The 25,421-nt window shown below is 38.5% G+C and overlaps 1 protein-coding gene across 1 annotated transcript; it reads left to right on the forward strand.

Annotated features, from left to right (window-relative positions):
* Positions 1 to 6: 6 nt before the first annotated feature.
* Positions 7 to 25,355, forward strand: LOC146315145 (uncharacterized). The gene is made up of 12 exons (XM_084735877.1): positions 7 to 129; positions 4,459 to 4,566; positions 4,799 to 4,954; positions 8,589 to 8,669; positions 9,507 to 9,645; positions 9,742 to 9,838; positions 12,989 to 13,085; positions 21,735 to 21,806; positions 21,899 to 22,002; positions 23,550 to 23,613; positions 24,407 to 24,546; positions 24,657 to 25,355. Exons 1-12 carry the CDS (start codon positions 43 to 45, stop codon positions 24,784 to 24,786), a joined length of 1,275 nt encoding a protein of 424 aa, XP_084592003.1. The 5' UTR covers positions 7 to 42; the 3' UTR covers positions 24,787 to 25,355.
* Positions 25,356 to 25,421: the final 66 nt, after the last annotated feature.

Raw genomic sequence — 25,421 nt, forward strand, 5'->3', positions numbered from 1 at the left:
GTACCTGTTTTCTCTAAAGGTTTCCTCAGTTGTGGATTTGCCATGAGATCTGAGTGCAAAGGCCCTCATCAGTCCATCACTCTGCCCTCCATTTCGGATGCACACTCATTACCTGTTCCTGTCAGAAAGGTATTTTAAATAACCCTCTCACCAGCACCTAAAGTCTTCTGTCTTACTCTGCTGTTATCTTGTTAAATTATGTTTTGTCCAGGAATGGATTAAAATGGACTAACTAGCGTATAGATAATCGACTAATTTCTCACCATCACCAGACCTAGCTAGCTGTCACAGGTGTCTCATGTCTTGTACAGTATGTTTACAGTAGCTGTCAAATTTCTTTCAAAAGCTGCAGGTTGTAAAGTAACCTATTATAAAGATCCTTTGACTTAATTAGCTTATTGACACTTGACCATACTCCTGACATGGTCAAATAAGAAGAGGATAACCAGGCTCAATAATAAGGATTTACAAAACCATGCAAAATGTGTATTGATTACATCTAATCAAAAAAGTGCTGCACCCTGTAACGTCTGTTAACAAAACCCATTTTAAATGTTCCTTTAAATTAGAGTATCTGAATTGAACTGAGTTCTTGGATGATGGCAGCTGAAGGCAGAAGTGTCACTATACTGTGATTTTGTTCCTCTTTTCTGATTTAAAGACAAAACATGTTGAAATTTCCTCCCAGAGAAGCATTTTTCATTGGAGGAAATGATAATGAACTGTCTGTAAGATTAGCTGGTTTCACTTAACACCAGTGAGACTCGTGTTATATGTGCACGCTGCAGCACGTCTGCACCGAGCCAAGTCTGCCTACAGTACATGACATTACAAATGTCTTATGTATGTCATGTGTGTAAGCGAGCAAGCTGCCAGAATAAAGCGTCTTGTCCTGAATAGATGTTCCCATTCAGTGCCACAGAGTGGTTTTATTGTGGCATGTTGCAGACTGAGATCACGGCCGAGCCAGTACAGTGTGTACCAAGACCGGTTGGGTTCTCCATGGCCCCTGTGATGATATTATCTGCTGGCTCTGTGACCGAAAGTTGTGTAATCCTCCCCTATTGTGTCATTTCAATTGTGGCCTTGTTTATGTACCTCTCTCTGGTATTCATTGCTGCCTGATTGAGGCCTGAGGCCGAGCTATTCATGACTGTCCTGGGGGTGAGAACTGCACAATTATGTCTGAAACAGCTCAAATACTTGTGTTTAATCCGAAAAAAATAGAATTTAAAGAAGCCGGAGCTGGCGACGGTTGAGACGGTCGGTCGACTTGGTTACAAGAAGAAACACTTTCTCCAAACTGACCTTCGAGGTCTTTTTCATTCTGAGTTGGTAACCCCATCCCACGCTGCAGGTCTCTGTTTTCAGCTCTGTCTTTTCATCGTCTGCCACGGACTGTTTCAGTTCACACCTGCAGCGACAAATGTCTTTATTTTTCTAGTTTTGTCTGCAGTGTCTCTGAGCAGCCAGTCCCGTCTGTCCTTCTCCAGAGGTGGGAAGTAACTAAGTACAAATACTTACTAATTTATATGACAAATTTTTACTTTTACTCCTTACATTTGAACACAAATATCTGTACTTTCAACTTCTAATATTTCCAAACAGGCTTCTTACTTTAATTTTAATGCATTTGAGGTGAATTATTGATTATTTTTACTTTATAACAAGACAAAAAAGACGTAACAAGACAAAGAACAATGTAACAATGTAAGATGTAATGAGATGGAATATAATGTAAAGGACATGACAAGGCAAAAAAATACTCACAAGACGAAAAAGACATGAGAAGACAAAAAAAAAAAATCAACGTAAAAGATGTAACAAGACAAAAAAGATGTTGCAAGATAAAAAACACTGGAAAAGACGTAACAAGATTAAAAAAAAGGCAGAAAAAGACAAAAAAGACGTAACAAAATAAAAAACAACTTTAAAGACAGACAACAAGACAAAAAAGACATAACAAAAGAAAATGACAACACAAGACAAAAAAGGTGGTGATGTAACAAAATGAAAAACAACATAAAAGACGTAGCAAGACAAAAAAGACATAATATGACAACAAGCAACATAAATGACACAACCAGACAAAGAAGACGAAACAAAACGGAAAGATGTAAGAGGAGAAAAAACTACATGAAGGAAGACAGGACAAAAAAGATGTAACGAGATGAAAAAATAAAAAGATGAGAAAGACCTAACGGCACTAAAAACTGTGTAAAGGATGAAAGATGAAACAGACAGAGTGAGATTCGACTGTGGAGAAAAGGTGAAGCTCAGTTAGCTTTCCACAGAATCAGCAGGTAGAAATGTCCTTCAGAGACCGACTTTTTACTTTCATACTTTGAGTGCATGTCAGAGCCTGTACTTTTTCACTGTTACTTGAGTAAAGAAGTTGAATTTGAACTTTTTTTATGTTACAGAAGCATCTGTGCTTCTCCTTGAGTGCAGAATGTGAGTACCTTCGCCTCTCTGCCCTTCTCTCTTTGGATCAGGACTTTTAAAAAAAAGAGAGATGACTGCAGGCTTCTGTCCACCTCACTGCAGTATCATGATCATGACGTGGTACAGCAGGACAGCTGCATTATCCTCCACTGATTTGTGGTGGCAGGGAGCGCAGATGGATGCTGCCTTTCGCACCGTCACTCACACTTTGCACACAGCAGTGAGAGTGAAGAACTGCAGGTCCCTCCGCTCTGCCGCCACACGATTACTGTGGCAACGGAACTGATAAATCCTGCGTTTCCAGCAGCTTTTGTGAGAAAAGACAAAGCAGACACTTCCTGGACAGACTCAGCCCATAAACTTTAGTCATTCAGTGGCAGCCTGTTAAGAACAAGGCATTTCCCAGAGACAGGGCGACCTCAGAGACAAGACTTAGATCAGAAAGTACAGTCTTCCCGTAAAATCCTCCTCAAGCATGTTGCATTCTTCTTTTGAGGCTTATAAAGAGAAGCATGTAGCTCTGTGGTTTTATCTGCTTTGGCATGCATGCTGTTACTCCCATTAACCTTGCAATTTTTTGATGGCATGCTCCACATTTTGCATTCCCTTTCATTTTATATTTCTCTTTTGAGTCTTGGACTGGGTTGCACCAACAAGGATTAAACCCTATTAAATCATGGTTTAACTTTAAATTATATTGCACCAAACCTTTTAAACTAGTTAACCTAGATTAAATTTAATTCTGTTGTGCCAAAAGTTTAAATTCTAATTGAAACTGTGATCCAGTATTAGCTTTAAATTACACCTGAGGAGGTTTAACTTTGAAAAATAGCTGTCTTTTTAAGGCGGATTGAAGAAATAATCAAGATCCTCAAAGAACTTTAGGGGACAGACACAACACAGGTGAGTTTTATGACACATCTCTTCTCTTTTTCACTCCAGTTGATAATAAAACCTAAGTTGTACTCAAAGGAGAAATCGGAGCTTCTCTGCTGAGCCATCATGGATTGGCTAACTAGGCTAAGGAGTTAAGGAGTACGGAGCAATTGAAAGTTGAATGTTGAATGTTTCCCCAGTTTTTTAACTGCTAGATCCTGACAGCAATCAAATTATTATTTTTATTTATTTTATTTGGGAAAGCACGCATCTCCATATTGATTCAACTCATTTGATTTCAGTTTACTTGACTAAATTAAGGCAAACAAGAGCTAACTAACTTTTTAGCTAGCTAGCAAACAACAACATGTTTTTTTTTTTTACTTGTTAGCTAACTATCTTGCAAACAATATATAAAATGTTGTTATTTAAAACTAACTACATGTAACATTCTGTTAACTTTTCACTAGTGAACAACATAATGTTTGGGGGGGTTATTTGATACTTTTTAGCTAGGTCATAAAAAATATAAAGTTATTTTGTTACTTTTTATTAAGCTAGCAAACAAGGCAGTTTTGCAGGGGGAGCTAAAAGTTTCCCCACTCTTTTAATTACTAGGTTTACTAAACTGGAATTTTAATTTAATTACGCAATAATTCATTATTTTGCTCAATTTTAAATCTGGATTTACTCATTTTAAAACTAGTTTTGCTAAACTCCAATTAGCACTAATCTTATATTAAATTTATCTTTGTTGGAGCAACCCGGTCTTAGTCTTTGACAAGTCAACATTCACCTTAAATCTGTCTCTAATACGTCCTCCTGTGACATCTGTTGGGTAGCATTCTTGTCCAGGATTAAATAAGGACACTATTGCTCAGTGATATGCTTGCAGCAGATAACAGACTCACAAAATTGTTTTCTAGAGATGTGCTGCAGATCAGGAATTAAGGTGAGGGCTTTGTAAGCGAGGAGGTGGGCATATTCCTCCTGCGTATCGTGTTGTCAGCCTGTTGTGTGGGAGGTTGCTCTTGGCAGACGGGAGGGATTACCAAAAATGTATTCTTTTTTTAATCTTTCATGCACGCTGACGGATTCACTCCCACAGCATCTAAATTGGGTTTTCACTGCTGATAGGCAGGGGATGGAGTCAAAGCTGAGCCCTGGAGGAGGAGGGCGATTCAGGACTGCAGTCCAGACCCAGACCAGGAGGCCAAGGCCCGGCATCAGGCTCAGCTGGAGCAGGTTGATGAACTCTACACAGATTATATGAGACACTTACATAGTCATTAAAGTCTCTTATTCTGCTCCCAGTCATCAGCAGAGGAGGTACAATAATACAATGAGAAAACTGTAGAAAAATCAATGCTTTCACCACCAAACACTGCTGCTCTCTGCCTCCACACTCAGGCGGTGCTTCCTCTCAACTCACTGACCTTCAGTTGCTGTCCCTCATTTTCTTCTGTTTATGTTCCAGCGCCATCTGCAGGCCTACAGGAACATTCACCGTCTCAGAGATGCTCTCCATCACCGTTATGCTGCTCTGCTCAGAGACAAAGTCCACTCACAGAGATCACTGCTGCAGCAGAGAGATGAGACGGCCAGAGCCAAGTCACAGAGGGAAACTAAGCAGGTAAATCATTAAATCTGAACAGTGAAAAACTTCTGATTTATTTGAGTCATGTGCAGAAGTCATAAAAACTGTTTTAAATGTGGCACTGTTCAGCTTATTTGATGAAGTTAATTACATTTTCTTTTAAATTTTGTGTTGTATCCATCTAATCCAAAGCACTTTGGATAAAAGCATCAGCCATATAAATGTTTGTATTGTTGCTACACATGTAATTTACATGAAGGAATCTGATTGGTCTGACTTGGATGGGCAGAGCAAAATTAAAAAAAAATCGCTGGTCAAAGGAAGGCCATGTGGCATGTTGGTTTTCTCTTAGGGACTCTAAGGATTCTTGCAGCTAAACAATAAGGGTGTAAGACAATAATATAATATAGTAATGGCTATAGGACATTGCATTTTAGTAAGCATTTGACTTTTAATTAAAATATTTTCACAATACACTTTTCTTTTCATAGGAAAGTGTTTCTAAGCTACCAGGAATCATACAGTCATAACTTACCTACATTTTACTTTAGTAAGAGTCCTGCTCTGTCTATCTGCGTCCAACATTGTTTTACGCAGTGTGAAATACTCCACCACAGTCACTGGACAAATTAAAAATTGTTCAAACTGTCTCCTGGTGTGAGCTCTGCATGCAGCCACTGCAAATCAACCCCGTGCACTCATGTCCCCGTGTTCTGGTCCTGCAGCAAAATCAAGTGATTCTGGTTCAAAATCTTTTCACTCATTTCCACCTGTCCTGGTAAATCAGTCCATCCACGCCCCCTGCTGGACATGTCTCTCGTCTCCCATGCTTCTCCTTTCAAAAGCAGAGACAGATTATATCGCCTTTCCTGCATTTCTTTCCTTTTTAAAAAACAAATAAAAAAGTGAAAAATATTAAAGATGATGCAGACCAGACACAGTCCAGAATTAGCCGTCATTGTTAAACTTGCAGTGGAGGGAGGACAGAATGAAGGCTGTGATAAATTATTAATAATAGTTTATAAAAATATGAGGATGTAATGAATTGATGATTGACTAACTGGATTGAAAACATGAAATCCAGTTGTTCTTCAGTTAAGCTGAACATGTTATAAGAGTGAGGCAGGGGTTCTTGGTGTGTTTGAAAGTTTGAGTTTCTAAAATATTTTACTTGGCAACATGTTTTCTTTTTAGAAATATATCAGAGATCCATAGTAATAAGAGTAATACTTCTATTTCTATGGTAACATAGTAATAACATACCTACTGATTAGAATCAGTAGATCTGAGCTGTTTGTAAAACTCACCGGAAAGATGTCAAATATCAACGTTTTGGGTTAGTAAGGTGTCCCGAGCACAGCAAAATAATGAGAAAAATAAGGACACACAGGCAGAGGGCAGCGTCTCTGCAGATACAAACACCACCACACACTTTTAGTGATAAATGATCTATGAGGCTATACATCGTTCTTTAGGAAATTGTTGCATCTTATGCCTTTAAGATAGTTTCCAGAATTTTAGGTGATTTTCTTGGTAATCTGCTGAAAAATGTCCCAGATTGTCTGACCTTATCCTTCATCCTAATGTAATATAATAATCTTCATTCATATTTAATTGTTTCAAATAACGAATAAGTTAAAATTTTATTCTCATAAGATTCAGTACCTTAATCGTTACAGTCGCTGATATCCCTCAGCTGTGTTGAGCTTTGTTCCAGTTAGTTTTTTCAATGTTTTGGGGTTTTTTTGAGCGTGAGCTAACAGACAAACAGCAGCTGATGTGACAAAGAAAAAACAACTCATATGGGGAGGTTTAAAGATATAATTCATAGGTGATGCACAGCTTCATTTATGGCTGAATGGCTGAATTACTGTTGTTGCTGCATCAGGCTCCTGTTTGTGTTTGTGAAAAATTAATCTATTACAACTTTATTAGCAATTGTTAAACTTGCGGTGGAGGGAGGACAGAATGAGCAATAATCAGGTGTATTATCATCATTCTACATACAATATGAATATTCTCTCCATACAATAGTGTAAATTCAACTGCTGAGTCTCCTTATATTGTATATACTGATCCTATTTTTTGTATTTCTTCTTGCTTTATTTTTAATTTTTAATTTTATATATTTTATTGATGCTTTGCTATCCCAATTTTTGCTATCCACTTTGCTGCTATCTTATCTTATCTTATCTTATCTTATCTTATCTTATCTTATCTTATCTTATCTTATCTTATCTTATCTTATTGCATATGTATTGGGATTTACAGCCTTGTATTTACAGTTGTTTGGCCCACAGGCCAGTATTTACCAACCACTGCACTGCACTTTGTCTTGTCTGGGCTCAAATACACAACCCCGGAAAACAAAGCCTCCCTGTTTTGACTGTGACACCTTCAACTTTCTCCTTTAGTCCTCAAGTGACACGCATGTCATTAAAACAATTAACAGCTACAGTTACAGCTTAATCCTGTGAGTCCTGCACTGTGCAACAGTAACTCTGCTGATGAAACCAGCTTTAGTCAAATGTTAAGTTACTGCAGATAAAACAAATAATTCTGCAAGTGATGTTTGAGCAGTTTAGTGTTTTTGGTTCTTCCAACAGAAGCAGTACAGAATATCAAATTGTGAAGTTTAATCACAACTGAATAGTTAATGTTGAAATTTAAATACCACTCAATTTTTAGCATTGTTTTATATTATTGGGATTATAAATTCTTCTTATTTATACACTTGTACAGTGGTTTTTTAAAGCTTTTTTCCCTGTACACGGCTGCCCACTGCACTCAAAATTAACACTATGAGAGCAGAGAGAGTGAACGAAACAGCTGAGGAACGGACAGCTAAACAATGAGCTGAAACTCACTGTAAACTCCTTAAATCCTGCAGATTCTCTGTAGCTTCATCAAAACGAGCAGCCCCTTTCACAGTGTCCCATTATTTTATCCCATTATTTTCCCACATTGTCATTTGATAGCCTGCATTATTAAATATATTGATTATAGCCACTTTAAATAAAGTTTTTGCTTCCATGCTTTCACTTTATTTTCTTCATAAATTTAATTTCCTGTTATTTTGTTTAGTTCTTCTCCTTCTGCTGTAGCGGCTGTGATTGACTTTGATTTTGACTGTCGCGTCTCCGTTCTGAGCGGGTGTGAAAAGAGCAATAAGCTTCAGAGAGCGCCTGCATGGAGGGGGTCTAACATGAGAGAGATCCTGTCTTATCTTCCCCTCCTGTAAAAAGCTCGGCTTCTTCAGGAGGATGTAATTGTCCTCTCTAATGACTTGCACTTGGTGGGGGGACAAAGACAGCACAATAAAGGAGTTTAGAGGCCCCTCCTGGAGGAATCCTTTGCCTCAAATTGCTGAGCAAATGAAACTGCCCGTTGTTTCCTCAGCTCAGATCGAGAGGCTCCGTCACAGCTCAGAGGTGAGGCAGGACCAAAGCAGGCAGAGGCAGGGACACCTGCTGGGGCCTAATTGGTCCTTGCTGCAGTTAATGGCTTCCTGTGGCTGCGTGTTTACTTCTCATTTGTTCTGTGTGCTCTGTTTCCCAGCCCCTGGAACAAGGGAGGCTCACTTTAAATCTCTCTTCCCACAACTCCCTGTCTCTGTCCTCCTCTGTCTGTCTGTCTGTCTGTCTGTCTGTCTGTCTTCTTCTTTTCTCAGAAACAAAAGAAGTTGACCTTCTCCAAGCTGCAGCATGATGACTCATACCTGGAGTCCCTCCCTAAAACCAGCTACTACCTGGTAGGTTTTGTCCCGACGAAAACCAAAAACATGTGAAGAGGACACCTGACTTTAATCTGTTCTGTGATTGATTTATGTGTCATCCATCACTACACTCTTAAAAGTAAAGGTTCCAAAAGGAGTCTTCAGGAGGGGCTGAGGTTCTACCCAGAACCATTTGCTTCTGATGAATAATGTTTGAAAGAAAATGTTCTTCAGGGATTCTGTAAAAAGATATTTACTCTATTTAAATAATGGTAAATGTATCATAGATTGTAAAGATAATGGATGACCACAGTGTACAATCCATGAAATTCAATGATTTTTCAATAATTTTTGGTGGTTCTTTGTAGAACCCTCGAAGGACAAGAGGGTTACGGGTAAAAGCATTAGAAAATATACCGATATTAGGTCCCCCTGGTTGGGTTCTAAATGAAACCCATGGAATATAAAAGGGTACTCAGTGAAAAAAAAAACCTGGGTGTGTTCTTGTTAGCAGCCTTAATAGGTGGAAAGTTTCTGGAAAGAACCCCCAGAGAGGGTTCTGGGTGGAACTGTTTATACCATAGAATGGTTCTCTGTAGACCCTGTTATAGGAGGTTCTGGGTGAAACCTTTCACAGATCCTTCCAGGTATAACCTTTCATGTGGAGTTCTTTGTTCTGGGTGAAACTTTTCACAGGTGGATCTAAGTATAACCCTCATATTAGGTTGTAGGGAGAACCCACTGAAAAGAGTTACAAGTGGAACATTTATGAAGTGTCAAGCCAAAGAACCCTTCATGGTTCTAGTTAGCGCTTGTATTCTAAGAGTCTATGACAGTCACCAAATTGTTCTGTCACTTTCTGTCCTTCCTGAGATCTTTGGTCTGCAGAAGCAGTTATCTGAATATGGACTCCTGAAAAATCACCACGACCTGGAGGATTTCTACAGGAGCATCGAGTACAGTCGTCACCCATCACAGATACAGAAGAGTCTGGAGGACGTCAGGAGACGGAGTTGAGTTACAGTTCGATCTACAAACCTTCTTTAGAGACCAATTATTGTGAAACAGTAAATGGGATTTTGTCTGATTGTTGATTTAATTTTAAAAGTGCTGGAAAACAGATCTGCAGCCGATTTGATGACGTCAGAAAAACATCCCTGCGCTGCTGAAGACAGAGGATATGAGGACCACATTTACCACTCCAGGTGGACACAAACTACACTGTAATAATGAGTCTGAATTTGTCTCTTTGTTCTGGACGATGTTCTCACTCGTCTTTCTCTTGACGTCATGACCAAGTTGAAAGAGAAACTTGTTTCACTCATCATGCATTCATGCAGTACATCATCTCTGCTGCTTTGATTATAAAACCTTCCACATCCCGTACTTACAAAGCAAAAGTTCAACATTTTGAGAAGTAAACGTATCCGCTTTCTTGCAGAGAGTTAATTTATTGTATATCTCAGGAGGTGTACATCTTCTCACACTAAAAGTGAATAAGCGTATTTCCCCAAATTTTACTAACTTTAAAGTGACATAGTGTATAAGCCTTAAGTTTATCTGACTACAGTATAAGACAGCTGCATAAAATGTTCATCTGTCACCAGAATGATTGTTGAATAAGACTGAAGACTGACTGTGTGTTGTGTATTTTAGGTCCTGTATGTTTGAGGCGTTATGTGTCAGAGTTACAGCTGGTGTTGGTGGTGGTCGGCAGTGAGATGGCACTCAGCTGCAGAGGCCTCAGGTCTAAAACCGTGAGCGCTCTGGATCTCTGTTTGCGCTGCCTTTAAGAACAAACACCGGCTCCACTGGAGGCTTGTTTAACGTGGACCCTCCTGGAGGAGAGAGCTGATTACTCACGTAGAAGTGAGATGACCAAACACGATCTGACCCCGCTGTTGTGGAAGCTCACCTCCTCGGACGGCCGATGCGACTCTGACAAACATCATCCCGGGGGAAAATGTCGTAATTATGTCCGCTACAAAAGAGATATAGCAATTGGGCCAGTGGTGTCACTTCATGCCAGCACTGCGAGCAGATGTTGAACTGTTTGGAGAGCTTCTTCTCAGTTAAAGCTTTATGGGCTTCCAGGCAAACAGAACTCCATTTACCAAACAGTGGCAGAGATAATCTGAGAGCCTGTTAGACTTTGAGCTGTACTGTGGCTCCACTCATCACTAGTTGTACAAGTATTATCCCGAACCAAAACTACATGTGATTTAATTTTAAGAAAGTTTTTAAAGACTGAACTTACACTTCAGCTGACATCATTTTTCTGCCACTAATTTCATTCAGGAGTGATAAAATGACCATGATATGTCATCATAGATTACAGAAACATTATGATTGGAAAACTCGCCTCTCTGACAGCAATACCACAGCCATGGCTTGTGTTATTGTTTGCCTGTTTAATTAGAGCTCAGATAGAAATTGTTAAAAATCTTTTAGAAGGAGTGGATGTTGTAACAATTAAAGTGAGCGGTATTTAAAGGTGGAGTCTGGCAGGCAGATGCTACCAACTAATTGTAGTTAAACTGCCTCTTCAGCTACAACTTCAGCTTTGTCAGTATTTCAAATATTTCAAGTCTCAGCTCCTAAATTTCAACAGCGAGCACATGGATAACTTCTTATGATAATTTAGCCTTTTTCTAGTTGAAGATCTTATAAGTGGTGATGAGCAAAAAGTGTTTCCTTGAAAACACACAGAACAAAGTTGAAGGTATGTTCGGCTTTGTGCCATTTTCTCTTCATGTCATAACACACAACTGATAAGTAGCTTGCCTGTTATAAGTTTCAAAATTATACTTGACCACCGTTTTTCCTTTTACTTCAAAAGAAGTCAAAGATTATTATAGCCTGATTTCACAAAGCCTGCCTCAAAGGGCTGTGCATATAATAAAACAGCGGTAAACACACAAAACATGCAAAAATGCATAAGATAAACAACTTACAAAAATGCATGAAATAAACACATGCAAACTGTATAATATACACACATAATAATACATATAATAAACACAAAATACATAAGATAAACATAAATATGCATAAAGTAACACAAAATGCATAAAATAAATAAAACACAAAGATGCAACATACAAAATTGCATAAAATTACCACATACCAAATGAATAAGATAAATAATATATAAAAATACACAGTGTTTAGGACAGACTACATCCACTTGCACCTGCACCTGCTCATATCCCCCTCAGTGTGCTTTGTGTCCACATGTTGTGAATGTATAACAGAACAGTGTCGGCGGCTGTCAGCCTTGTTGTTAATTAGGCCTGAACTCTGTTTAGAAGGAGCATGTATGATGTTAGCGAAGCGGCACATTGGCTTGGGGACATTAGGAGCTTGGTAAGAAGGCGAGTGAAGGCTTGCGCTGACAAGTCCTCCGTCAGTGTGAAATCTCACCGCTCCTCAGGCAAACAGGGCAAGACAGCGGCCCTCCTGCGCCCCCGGCCCGACAGGCACATTCCTCACATCCGTAAGAAATACCCAAAATAAAAGCAATTAGAGCTGCGGCCAAAATATGGAGCCGGCAAAGTCCTTGCTTATGTTTTTAAGTAATGAGCCAATTCATCCAATCTGTCGTGCTTTGTGGCTATTTATATGTTTATTATGAGCTGCTATGATTTATTGGACAGTTGAGGCAGTAATTTGCTATCTTTGTGGCCATCTGGTCATGGTCTCTCCAACACGTTGAATTTCACAAGTGTGCATTACAGTTCTGCAATATTAGATTGACCAGAACATACCATCTCTATTACTATAAAGTGATTTCAATGAGCGGAAAATGAACATAAGACTGGGCTGGTCTTTCTCCTTTTTATTTTGTAGGATCTTGCTGGGCAACATTTACTGTGAGTGTTTCATATTCAAGCTGTCAACATGTCAGCTCTGATATTGTACATATATGGTTGCGCATGCCCACATCCTCATTCCTCCACCTGCGCCCTGTGCAGCTCGTGGAGTTTGTGTAGATCTGTTACCTGCTGCACCGTCCTGTGAGTAAACGCTGCCTTGCTCAGGAGTTTGCACCCAGCAGGCAAAGTGTGTTGTCACCCGAGTGCGCAGTGTTATCGGGTGTGAGCTGCACCACACTAGGGCTGCTCTTGAGAAGTAGCACGCCATTAGGAATATATTAACAACCCGACATTTTCTGCTCAGGTCACACATCACAGCAGCAAGCAAGCTGAGTGGATGATAAAGATGTTTTAACACATTTGTAAAGGGTTGACACAGTTTTCATCAGTCCATCATTCATTAGATCTAAGTCTGATTTCCTGTAGACGGCCTTTTGTTCTTCCTGCTGTAAAACTGTGTGTGTATGTGTGTGTGTTTAGGTTACTGGAACAAGGGCCTGGCCCAGGCGAGGGTTCGGCAGAGCTGATCTTCACCGGCAGCCGGGAAAAGAATGAATTTGAGCAAATGTTTCCCAAGGTTAGTGTCAAAAAATGCAGGGGCAGTCATCCCACTTAACAAGGGGGGTAAGAGGCAAACACAGCGATCAGTGATCATCCAACTGCCTCTTCACTCTGCAGGTAGATATATTTTCATTCTCTATTGTGTCAAGCTTAGCTTTTTCTTTGCATTCTTCAGTTTTCTCGCACCATGTGTTAGTTAACATCGTACACACGTCAAACAAAAAGCAAAGGAATAGTTTGACATTTTGGGAAATATGCGTATTTGCTTATTTCCCGAGGACTGGAAGAGAAGATTGATTCCACTTTCAAGTCTGTGCAGTAAGTATGAAGCTACTGCCAGCAGCTGGTTAGCTTAGCTTAGCATTAAGACTGAAATCAGGTGGGAACAGCAGGCCTGACACTCTCTCAAAGTAACAAAATCCACCTAACAGCTCCTCTGAAGCTCACTAACTGAAGCCCCTTCTACACTGGACAAAAAACCCACGAACAATCAGTAACATCTGGATTTTGTCCTCAGTGGGGAATCAATGAGCATTCAGTCCAGGGTCAGATGACTTTGAGGTATTTTTTTTTTTTTTTTTTTAATGGTTTATTTATTAGTAAAGTTGAGGCTTCAAGTAGCATACAACTGCAATTTAACATTTTTCAACAATACAAATAGAAGAAAAAATAAAGAAAAAAAAAAACAAACAACAATAAAGAGAAGACAAAGGGGAAAAACAAGGATCTACAAGAAAAGAAGTGTACCGTACACTTTGTCTTCCCTTACAATAACAACATGAAAAAAAACAAAACAAAAAAAACAATAATGAACAAAACAACCCCCCACCCCCCCAAAAAAAACAAAAAACTGTATTTAATGATTCTTTACACTCAGAGTAGTGTTAACCCATAAACACTGCCAAATTAATAATACAAATATGAAAACTGTATTTGTGTATACACATACATATATACACACACACATTCAAACATACATATATAAAGAGAAGAAAGTCCAGTTGCAAGTAAAACTACAGTTCAATCATCACATTTAAGGTGAGGTAAAGCATCTATGAAGGCTCCCCATATCTTTCTAAACGTTGTGGGCCTTTTTCTGACATTATAGAGAATCTTCTCCGGAGTACAGTATGATGTTAATTCATTGATCCAGTGTCTTTGTGAGGGAGGGAAGTCAGATTTCCAGTTTACTAAAATACATTTTTTCCCAGCAGTACTAGCGAATAAAATGAAGTGCTTGACAGAGTTGTATAGTTTCATTTGATTCAAATCTCCAAGGATCCAAATTTGTGGATCTAGTGGAATAGTATTTTGTATAATATCTGAGGTAGTTTTAATAATATATTTCCAAAACTCTGCAATCACTGGGCAGTGCCAGATCATATGTAAAAGATCTGCATTTGTAAACTTGCATTTCTGACACACAGGTGATATGGTATTATTAAATGTGTGCAGCTTAACAGGTGTATAGTACGTTCTGTGCAAGATGTTGAATTGAATTAATCTGTGCTTGGTTGAAGTTAATAATGTTTGAGCTTGTTCTAAAAGCTTATTCCAATCAGCATCATCATATGAACAATTTAGGTCCATTTCCCATTTGTGTTTCGTGAGAGATTTTCCATTTTCAGGACAATTATTATTGAGGATATTATAAATAACTGACGTTAGACCTCTGGTTGATGTACGTAAGGTGTTAAATAACTGTTTCTCCAATGGAGTCTCCTCCAGAATGTCAGGGAATCTATCAGGTGAATTTGCTTTGACCCAGTGTCTAATTTGCAAGTATTTAAACAAATTGTGTTGAGGCAAATTAAATTTTTGGGACAGTTGCTGAAAACTCGAGAATATACCTTCTGTGTACAAGTCCCCGACTATTTTGATGCCTCTATCCACCCAGCTTTTGAGTGTGCTATCTGCTATGGGCTTTGGAATATATGGATTGTTCCATAGCGGAGTGTTCTTCAATAGTGACCCTTTCAAACCAAGACTAAGATGGGCCTCCTGCCATGCAGCAAACGTGTTTTGTATGATTTTGTTTTTGGTGATTATACTCAGGTTACTTTTATTGCCTATGAAGGGAACTACTTTCAATGGGGTTGTTAGTAGTTCTTGTTTTTCTATTGATATCCATCTGCTTTCATCGTCTTCTGAATGTAGCCAGGTCCATATGCTTCTAAATTGTGCTGCAAGGTAATATTTTCGGAAATTAGGAAGATTTAATCCACCCTTTGAAAATGGCCGCTGTAGAGTAGTAATTTTCACCCTCGGTGGTTTCTTGTGCCACACAAATGATGACAGAACCTTGTTTAGATCTTTAAAAAATTTTACAGGGACCTTAAAGGGGATGCAGTGAAAAAAGTATATATATTTAGGCACAATATTCATTTTTATTGTGTTTATTCTTCCAATTAAAGACAAGGGTAAGTCCATCCACCTTTTAAGGTCAAGTTTGGTTTGTTCCATTAATTTAATGTAGTTTTCTGTGTATGTTTTATCAAATGATTTTCCAACCCAGATTCCCAAATACTTAATTCCATTAAGAGACCATTTCAGAGGTGATGTGATTTGCTTAATTTGGGTATCATGCACATTAAATGGCAATATTTCACTTTTAGTAAAGTTAAGCTTATAGCCTGATGATGTACTGTATTCTTTCAAACATTCTATAACTAATGGAAATGAGGTTAATGGGTCCATAATATACATCAGAAGGTCATCCGCGTATAATGATATCTTGTGTTCGGCATCACCAAGTTTAATTCCTGCAATTTTAGGATTAGATCTAATTGCGCAGGCCAGGGGTTCAATGGCCAAATTGAAAAGCAAGGGTGAAGCTGGACATCCTTGCCTACAGCCTCTTGAAAGAGAGATGCAATCAGACAAAACACCATTAGTTAGAATCCTGGCTTTCGGAGCATTGAAGATTGTTTTAATGTATTTGATAAAGGTATTTCCAAAGTTCATTGCTTCAAGAGTCTCAAGTAAGAAGGTAGGTTCAATTCTGTCAAATGCTTTAAATGCATCCATTGAAATTATTAACATAGGATTATCTTGTTTCTGAGCTGCGTCAATAATATGAAATAATCGGCGCACGTTATCAGAGCCTTGTCTGCCCCTGACAAATCCTGTTTGGTCTGCATGGATAAGTTTTGGGATAACTTTCTCAAGTCTGGTCGCTATCAGTTTGGCTAAGATTTTATAGTCTGCATTCAATAAGCTTAATGGCCTGTAAGAGTCACATTTTTGTTTATCTTTACCTGGTTTAGGGAGCAATATTATAGTTGCCATTTCAAGCGAACTTGGCAGCTGTTGATTAGTTAGTGATTCTATGATCATGTTTGTAAGCGGGGAAGCCAATTTATTGAGGAATACTTTATAGTATTCTACAGGAAAACCATCGGGGCCAGGTGATTTATTATTTTGTAACAAGTTTACTGCTTCACAAACCTCAGCAACAGTTATATCAGCATCTAGTAATTTTTGGTTCTCAGCATTTAATTTGGGCATTTTTAGTTTGTGTAAAAATTTCTTTGCTTCCGTACTGTCAGAATTAATATCAGATTGATACAGAGTTTCATAGAATATTTTAAATCTCCTGTTAATATCTGTGGGGTTGTTGATAAGTTCCCCCTCCTCTGATTGAATTTCCTGGATGAATTTATCAGTTTCTTGTTTCTTGATTTGCCATGCAAGTAATTTACTCGTCTTCTCTCCAAATTCGTAGTAATGGTACCTTGTCCTTGCCATTGCTGCTTCGGCTTTGTTAGAGCAAAGATTGTTGTATACAAGACGTTTCTGGGTTAGTGTATTGAGGGTTTCTTGATTTTTAGTTCTGCAATGTAATTGTTCACTCTCTCGAATTTCTTTCTCGAGTTTAATCAACATTTTCTTTTTTTCTTTAACTTTATGTGAACAGTAAGACAAAATATGACCTCTCATATATGCTTTGAGAGATTCCCAGATAACTGAGTGTGATGCAGAATTCAAGTTAGTCTCTAAAAAAATATCAATGTGGCTATTCATGAAGCTAACGAATTCTGGGTCTTTCAATAAATAGGGCTGAAATCTCCACATGCGTTGGGGATTTTGTATGGTGTCAGTCTCCAAAGACAACATAATGGGGTTATGGTCTGACAATGTAGCTGCAAGGTAAGAGCAATTTTTAACCATTGTTAGCATATTCTTGGAGACTAAGAACATGTCTATTCTAGAATATGAATTATGTACACTAGAGTAAAAAGAGAAGTCCCTGTGATTAGGATGAAGTTTACGCCATATCTCACATAATCCCAAATCTTTTAGTGCTTGAATAATGATTGTAGCTGATTTAGTTAATGACAATGGCTTGGATGACGTACGGTCCATAGAGGGGTCCAGAACCAAGTTAAAGTCACCACCAATGATACACAGACCCTCAATAACGCCTAATTTCATCACTAGATTATTGAAAAAAGTTGGATCATCATAGTTTGGTCCATACACATTAATGAGAGTTATTTTATTGTTATTCAGTGTGCCATTTACTATTAAAAGCCTGCCATTTTTATCTTTATCTATGTCATTCAATTGAAAATTCAAATTTTTATTTATCAATAGGGCTACTCCTCTTGCTTTGGAGGTGAAAGACGAGTATAATATATTGCCAACCCAGCCTGTGCGCAGTTTTAGATGTTCTATATCAGATAGATGTGTTTCTTGAATAAAAGCAATGTCCACATTTTGCCTCCTAAGGTAGGATAGTATTTTCTTTCTCTTGATTGGGGAGTTTATGCCTTTAACATTCCATGAAATACATTTTAACTGATACATCGGTTAAGAGATATTTAAGAAATTTGACCAAAGAAATGAGATATTTTGCTGTTTCTGGACTTCTTATCATAAGTGCAAAGAGAGAAAGAATCATGAGCAAAAAAACAGAACCCTAAAAAACCCTGAACATTAACCCCTCTTTTAACATACTGTAACAAAAACACTGAGTATGTTATCATCTACCTACTCTAATGAACTCCACAGCTGCTTTCAGCTGTTGTAAACAAGTTACTACAGATCCGTGTTGAACAGGAATATAACTGAAAAATTATAAAAAATAAATAAATAAATGAATAAATAAATAAAGCAGAGTAATGGATATATACATACAAATCTACCGCTTTGCGTGATGCAAAGTCTGTGTTGTGACTAGCTTGATAAAACAATGAGAAATGTAAATAGATTGACAGCCCTTACTAAAGTATGGCGTGGTATGTATATTGGTGTCCGTGACAGTATAACATTCACAAACTAGAAGAACTAATAAAGAATATTAAGTAGATTTGTAAAGTCCCAAATAAATAAAAGAGAAGAAAACTTAAAGAGAATGCTATCTAGAGCATTTAGGCACCGTTAATTATTCATATTTAGCTTGGTGTAGAGTAAAGAGAAAGCATTCGGTGGGTGCAGTGTCACTGTTAGTACTTTCTCACACTTCAAATGTCATTACTCACTTCTCTAATTCCGTGAGGAAACTTTGGACGTCGGCTGGCGAAGAGAAAAATCTAACAGATCCTTGGTGCCGGATCCTTAGTTTAGCCGGGTAAAACAGGGCATAGTCAATGTTTTTCTCCCGGAGTTTCTTTTTCACTGTGCTGAATTCTTCTCTTTTGCGCTGCAACTCGGCGCTGTAATCCGGGTAAAAGGATATCTTCTTGTTGTCCAGAAGAATATCACCCTTTTCCCGTGCAAGACGGAGGACCTTTTCCTTATGGCTGAAGTTAAGGAACTTTGCAATGATGGGTCGTGGCCTGTCTGAAACTTTCCCAACGCGGTGAGCTCTTTCGACCACAACGGGGGATGCAAAGTTGTCTCCGCCAAGGAGTTTCGGTATGAGCTGCTCCAGGAACCCCGCCGCGTCCCGTCCTTCCGTCTTCTCCGGTATGTTGATAATCCTCACGTTGGACCTTCTGCTACGGTTTTCGAGGTCATCGGCTTTTTCTTTCAGGACAGCCAGTTGTTTTTCCATTTTCTCCATGCGGCTGCAATATTCATTAATATTGTCTTCGTTAGCGCCAACTCGTGTCTCCAGCTCTTGGACTTGTTCAGATAATGTAGAGAGGGAGTTTTCAATTTTGGTTAATGATGTTTGTATGTCCGTCGTCTTTTTGTCGATGTGTTTAAGCAGGTCTTCTTTGCTATCATGAATAGCTTTCAGTAAACTGTCATGTGCTTCTTGTCCGTCCGCCATGCTAGCGCTGTTAGCCTGGCGGTCGTCGGGGCTTGTATCACTGTAACTGGCTTGTTTGCGATATTTTTTACTCCTGAGGTTTGCCATGCACTGATGGGTAGAGTAGCCGGATACTATAGTAACGTTGATAGACAATAAATGGTCAGGATAAAAGCAGTTGTAAGAGTTCAACTTTGGGAGCTCACGAATGCGCGTCCATACCTGTCGACGCCCCCTTGTGTCTCCCGACTTTGAGGTATTTATCGCCTCCAGCTGTGGTTGGTAGTGATGGAAACATGACACCCAGGTGGACACACTAATTTTCGCAAACACAGCGAATGAAAACTTGTCGGCTCCGTCGATACTTTTGGAAAGAGCAAGGCTAGCTTTTCCCCCTGATTCCAGTCTTTATGCTAAGCTATGCTACCCAGCCACTGGTTCTAAGTCCATATTTGATGCAGACATGAGAGTAATATCTATCCTCTCAGCTGATGATTAACATCTAATTAACACAGAACTGTTCTTTTAAATGTTTGGGTACCAAATCAGAATATAATTATGGCTTCTGTCGGGGAAAAGGCTCACCACGCTTACAGCCCAAAAAGGCTTTTAAAGATGTTAGAAAGTGAATATTACGTGACGAGAGGCTGTTGAAGTGAGAACACTGGACTTGAGGTTTTGTTCAGGTGCTGAGGTGAGCATATACGGACAAGAACGCAGGACTCATTTTTTCTCTCACCTCTGTGTCAAAACTGGCCTGAGCAAACAGAGGATGAGCCTGGCTCGGAGGGAGAGCAGGGGGAAGGCAAACAGTGGTCAGACGGGGACTGGTCAAATTCAGCAGGCATGCAGGAGCATTACTCACCGCAGCTCCGTACTGACACCTCAGATCCTCCACTGCCCGTCACCCCCGCTGACATCCTCAGGGTGTCAATCCAGGGTTCAGGCTTTGAGTGTTTGTGGGGCACATACAGTACATTTGTGTGGGAACTGCGACGAAGAATAACCATATATGTTGTATTATTCCACTATGTAACATATTTTTTTCTTCCTTTTTTTTTTACAAAGATTGTAATTACCTGAGTGATAGTTTAGTTGCCCTGCACCCGTGGCCAGTTCACTTAAAAACTGGAAGAATAAAAGTGTTGTAAAGGTTTTAATTATTGGTAAATCCTTGACCCTTCCTAAATCTCGCCCCTTTCTGTGCTCCAGTAACAGTCCAACAAGCTCGGTATCCAGCGGAACAACTTTCTCTTTTCATATTTTCTGCACTTTTATACGATATGTGCTATCAGCCCCAGATCCACACACCCAGAAACATAAACCCCAAGAGTATTGCAGGATGCCCTGAGCCCAGGTGATGCACAGAAGCTCTACCTAAATTAATTGCACAAAAATACCCATCATACACTTAATCTCCTACTGTTTAGTAGTTTGACCGATAGTGGGACCACTGAAAATTTAAACCTGTTCACCTTACATTTTGGTAACCTTTACCGTCTGAGAGAAGATGTGGGCAACATGCCAATTAAGCCAGTTTTTTACTGCTCTTCTGCTCAGGTTCATCTGATCGTGTTCTTCAGTTATTTCATTTACTTTAAGAATAAACATGAAAGTTTTTCAATTTTTCAAATCAATCTGCACTAATAAGCCACATTATCGTGCAACAATGCTCAATTTTAAGAACAGTTAAAGGTAGTAGCATCATCACTTAAGCAAGTTTGTGCAGCTTCTTAAATGGGAATATTTTCTGGTTTCTTTTCCCCTTTGTGACGGTAAGCTAAATATCTTTAGGTTGTTGGCAAAACAGGACATTCGATGACGTCATCTAGGGCGCTAGGGAAAACACTGATTGACTATTTTTACCATTTTCTGACATTTTATAGACTATAAACTACTTGATTAATTGAGAAAATAATTGAGAATGAAAATATTTGATTTTTTTTACCCCCCATTACAAACTAGTGGCCTGGAATGTGAGAATATGTGAGAATTACAACATACAACATGTTAAAAATAGTTAGCAGTAACATAAAGTAACTTGCAGGGAATGGATTAAAACATGCAAAAGCATCGTTATGGTCCTTTAAGAGAAAGCAGCAAAGCAAAGTGTGTTCTCAGGGGTTTATTTTAGTCACACCTGCATGAAGATATAGCAGGGGATGAGTTGGGGGATCTATAGAACCATATAAATCAATAACGTTAATTCACAGTGCCGCAGTCCCACTCCAGGAAGTGAGCTAGTGTGACAGTTAGCGCTGGGTGAGGTGTTGGAGGAGGAGAGAAAGGCGCCAAACGGGACACTGGGACTGTGGGAAATGACACTGCCTATGACACCTCTGATTTTACTCCTCAGCTCGTATACAAAGTGGGGGGTTCGGGGGTGCGGGGGGTGTCTCACTTTAAATTACAAAATGATTAATGAACAAGGAAATGATAGATGAATGTAATATGTGCCACCCGCAGATGAAAGCTCCCACATTTGCAACCCTACAGCCAAACTTTATGAGGAACTTCCAGAGCAAGATGCCTGATTTGGTAGGTCAGACATTAATGTTGCCTGTGTGTTTTATCCCAGCGTCGATCAACAGAGGAAAACATTCATGTTTACTACTTTTTTCTCAAACCAGACCGTCCCAGAGATTCCTGAGAAGAGCAGGAAAGCAGAAGTTTACCTGAGGCGGCTGAGACAAATGCACGATCTGTGTTTAACCAACATGGCTTTCTCCCAAAGGTTAGTAAATCAGTAAACAAGCAGAAACATGAAGGAAATGATGCACCGACATGGATGATTTAACCTTTTTATAGACACAGTGAGCACCAACTGGGATTTTACATCTTTTTCTGAGTTGGAAACTGGTATTCGGATGTTGAAGACCTCTTTTCAACCAGCTAAACCAATGGTTTCAAAATCACCATGTCAGAAAACACAAATTTGTTTAATAATACTGATAATTTGTTCAGTTGTGAGTTATTTCTCCAAAGTCACATTTCACTGGTAGGTTAAATCTGATCTACACAAAGACATAATTTCAAAACTTTTAATTTTTCATATAAAATGTCATAAAATAACTATACTGGCTGTGTGCTGCCTACAAGAACAGGGTTTTCCCTGTGGGCCAACTTTGGGTTTTTGACATCTACCTGTGTTAAAAACAAATGGAATAAAAATGCAAAAACTTCTATGTTTTTATGCCAATATCTTTGTCTTGACTTTCCCAGTTATGATTTTTAAAAAATAATGCTAAATTGGTCTCATGTAGCACACCTATTTTGATTGCTAATGTGTAATTAATTTATTTTACATAAATATTTGCACAGCCTGTGACCCAGAAACTCCAAATCAAAGTTCAGAGTTCAAAGTTCTTTTCCTTTATCATTCTTGACTCATCTTTTATCAAAAAATAGAGCCATGAGAGTGAAATGTGCACTGACAGAGTGCATGATCTGCAACTGAGTGCTTTTATGTTCAGTCCTGTGCGGAAATAAACTGTGTTTCTTATATATATATATATACATATATATATATATATATATATATATATATATATATATATATATATATATATATATATATATATATATATATATAGTATAGTACATGTATCCCTGTGGACACTTCAAATCAAATCAAATCATTAAATCATGATTTTGTCACATTTTGTCACATAAGCAAATAGTGTAGGTTGTGTTGTCTCTCCAGGGTTTTGCAGACTGTCTTGGGGTTCGTTGCAACCCATTTTTTACAATTAAATTGCAGGAGCCAGTGAAAATTGCAAAATAAAGTTGCAATCTTTTTGTTTAATTCATAAAAAAAATAGGCTCACAGTTACAAAAACTCAAACAAAATATGCTTTATTTGCAGATGAAGATGTGCACCTGGGGCGATTTCCATTTTGGAGCTCAAACTCTCAAACAACATGCACATAATTATAAAATAAAAGTGGACAGAACATTGATAAATGACAAACCTTGTGTTCTTTTCAGTACCGAAAAAATAAAAAAAATATAAATGCAAAAATATTATGAATAATAAAAGAAAATATTGAGTTGCTTTATTGAAATGAACATTTATGGTGTAAGCACGGGGGACTGGGGGAGTAATATTAATAGCGTAAGTAAGTATTTAAATGCCTTTTAAATGCTCACTGGTTTAGTTCAGATTTTGTTTTAGTCCCAATGAGGAGATGAAAGATCAGAAGCACATTGAAGGAGTCTTTCAACTGCTCTTTAAACTGACTGAGGTTTGTTTTTCTCTGCTTGCTGTGAACTCTGGTCCAGACTGCTGCTGGACAGGGAGACAGACTCACTGTGCTGGCAGGAGAAGCGAGGAGGCCACGATTTGGTTAGTAACACAAACCAGCCACAACACAACACAACACCACGGAGCTCTATGGAAGGTAACACGTAGCTGTCACACACTATCTGCCTTTAACGTTTGTTTTTTTCCCTGGACGCCGCCATGGCAACAGGTCACACTGAATAAAATTATGAGCGTACAGTAGTTATTTGTGAGCATGACGCTGCTGCATGACATGGATGTAGATCAGCTCATATGTTTGATGAACTAAGTTACAGGGTTGGGAAGGTTACAAAAGTAAAGTTACTGATTACCTGTTGATTACCTGCTAAAAATGTCGTCAGTAACCTAATCCAATATCACAATCAAGTCATGTAACTTGATTATTTTCTGTTACTTTGGGATTTCCTCAAGACCAAAAACATAAGAGGTTGGTCTGTGCAGCTTACGTTAGCAGGTGGTCTGTGTAGCTAATATTCGCGGTTGGTCTTACCTCTTTAAATTAGATGTTGAGTTCTTGGATGATGACAGTATTTTCACAGCTGAAGGCAGAACTGTCTCTGTACTGTGATGCTTTTCCTCTTTTCTGATTTAAAGACAAACTAACGTAGAAATTTCCGCCCAGAGGAGCATTTTTAACTAGAGGTGATGATAATGAATCGACTGTAAGATTAGCTGGTTTCACTGAGACCAGAGTGATATTATGAGACTTACTGCATGTGTTAGTATAAACATATTTGTTTGTATCCTAATTACATAATCCCATAACACATAATATGTTACTCTCTAAGCCTACTGAGTTATCAGTGAGTGTTTTTCCGCTCTTGTTCTTCCATAGGTGCTTCCACTCATTGACTCCAGACAACACATAACAAGCCAAACCAACCTGCCGCCTCTCTGCTCTCCACAACAGCCAAGAAGAGCTGAGAACGACCGACCTTCATGTCCCCAACAGCTGAGCAGAATGACCTCAGCAAGGTGCATGAAAACAAACAGGCATAACCGTATTTTTTTTTTTATTTTGTTTATCGCTGACAAAAGACTGACTGTCACTTGGCACTGAGCGTGTGTGGGTGTTTTCTTGGCAGCCAACGATGTTTTGAGACTCTGGTTTGGGACGCAGCAGCGTGCTGCCGTAAAACACCAGATCCTTTATCCTTTGAAGATCTGTGTCAACAAAAGCACGTAGAGGTAAAAGTATTACTCAAACTCATTTAATTCTGTAAAGATTGTTTTTAAAATCATTTAAAATCATTTTCTGTTCTCTCTTTAGATAATTCACTGTGGATGTAAGTTATGGAAAAACTACACAGATCACTGAAGATACCAGCATAATCTCATTATTGGGAATATGTGCAGTTATTATTGTGTTGATTACCTGTAATGTACAGGTTATTGATTCATTAATGTCTAATGTGTGAAAGATTTTCTTTTCTACATTAAAACTGTGTGTTTTGTCCATGTCACCCTGTTTAACTACTATATTACTTTTAAATCAATGCTACATAAGAACATTTTAGTAACTATTCAATGACTTTAGTATCATGGTTGTTAATTTTAATCATATGTACAGTAAAGTCATTATATACGTGTAAAGATTCTGAAATAAAAGTTGTACTGTAACTATTTTAGTGATAAGATTCACAGCCGCCAGTTTGTTCTGTTAAACCTATATGTAATATTTCCACGTTAAAATGTCTTAAAACTCTGTATTTTGTTGAGTTGTGTACTTAAATCGTCCCAAATGTTTCCAACAATGTTTAAACACAGGGAAATACGTAATTTAATCAAGGTAACATTGTGTTTCCTGCTCACTGCTAGCTAGTGCTTTGTTTAAACATGAGATTTTTTTT

This window comes from Lutjanus erythropterus, chromosome 14 (genome assembly GCF_056507025.1).
Source record: "Lutjanus erythropterus isolate fLutEry1 chromosome 14, fLutEry1.hap2, whole genome shotgun sequence".
Classification (NCBI taxonomy): Eukaryota; Metazoa; Chordata; class Actinopteri; order Lutjaniformes; family Lutjanidae; genus Lutjanus; species Lutjanus erythropterus.

Excerpts from the sequence above, each read along its gene's own strand:
- LOC146315145 (XM_084735877.1), top strand. The coding sequence starts at position 43 with ATGAGATCTGAGTGCAAAGGCCCTCATCAGTCCATCACTCTGCCCTCC. Across the intron at positions 4,955-8,588 it reads CACAGAGGGAAACTAAGCAG|AAACAAAAGAAGTTGACCTT; the intron begins GTAAATCATTAA and ends TTCTTTTCTCAG. Across the intron at positions 24,547-24,656 it reads AGCAGAATGACCTCAGCAAG|CCAACGATGTTTTGAGACTC; the intron begins GTGCATGAAAAC and ends TTTTCTTGGCAG.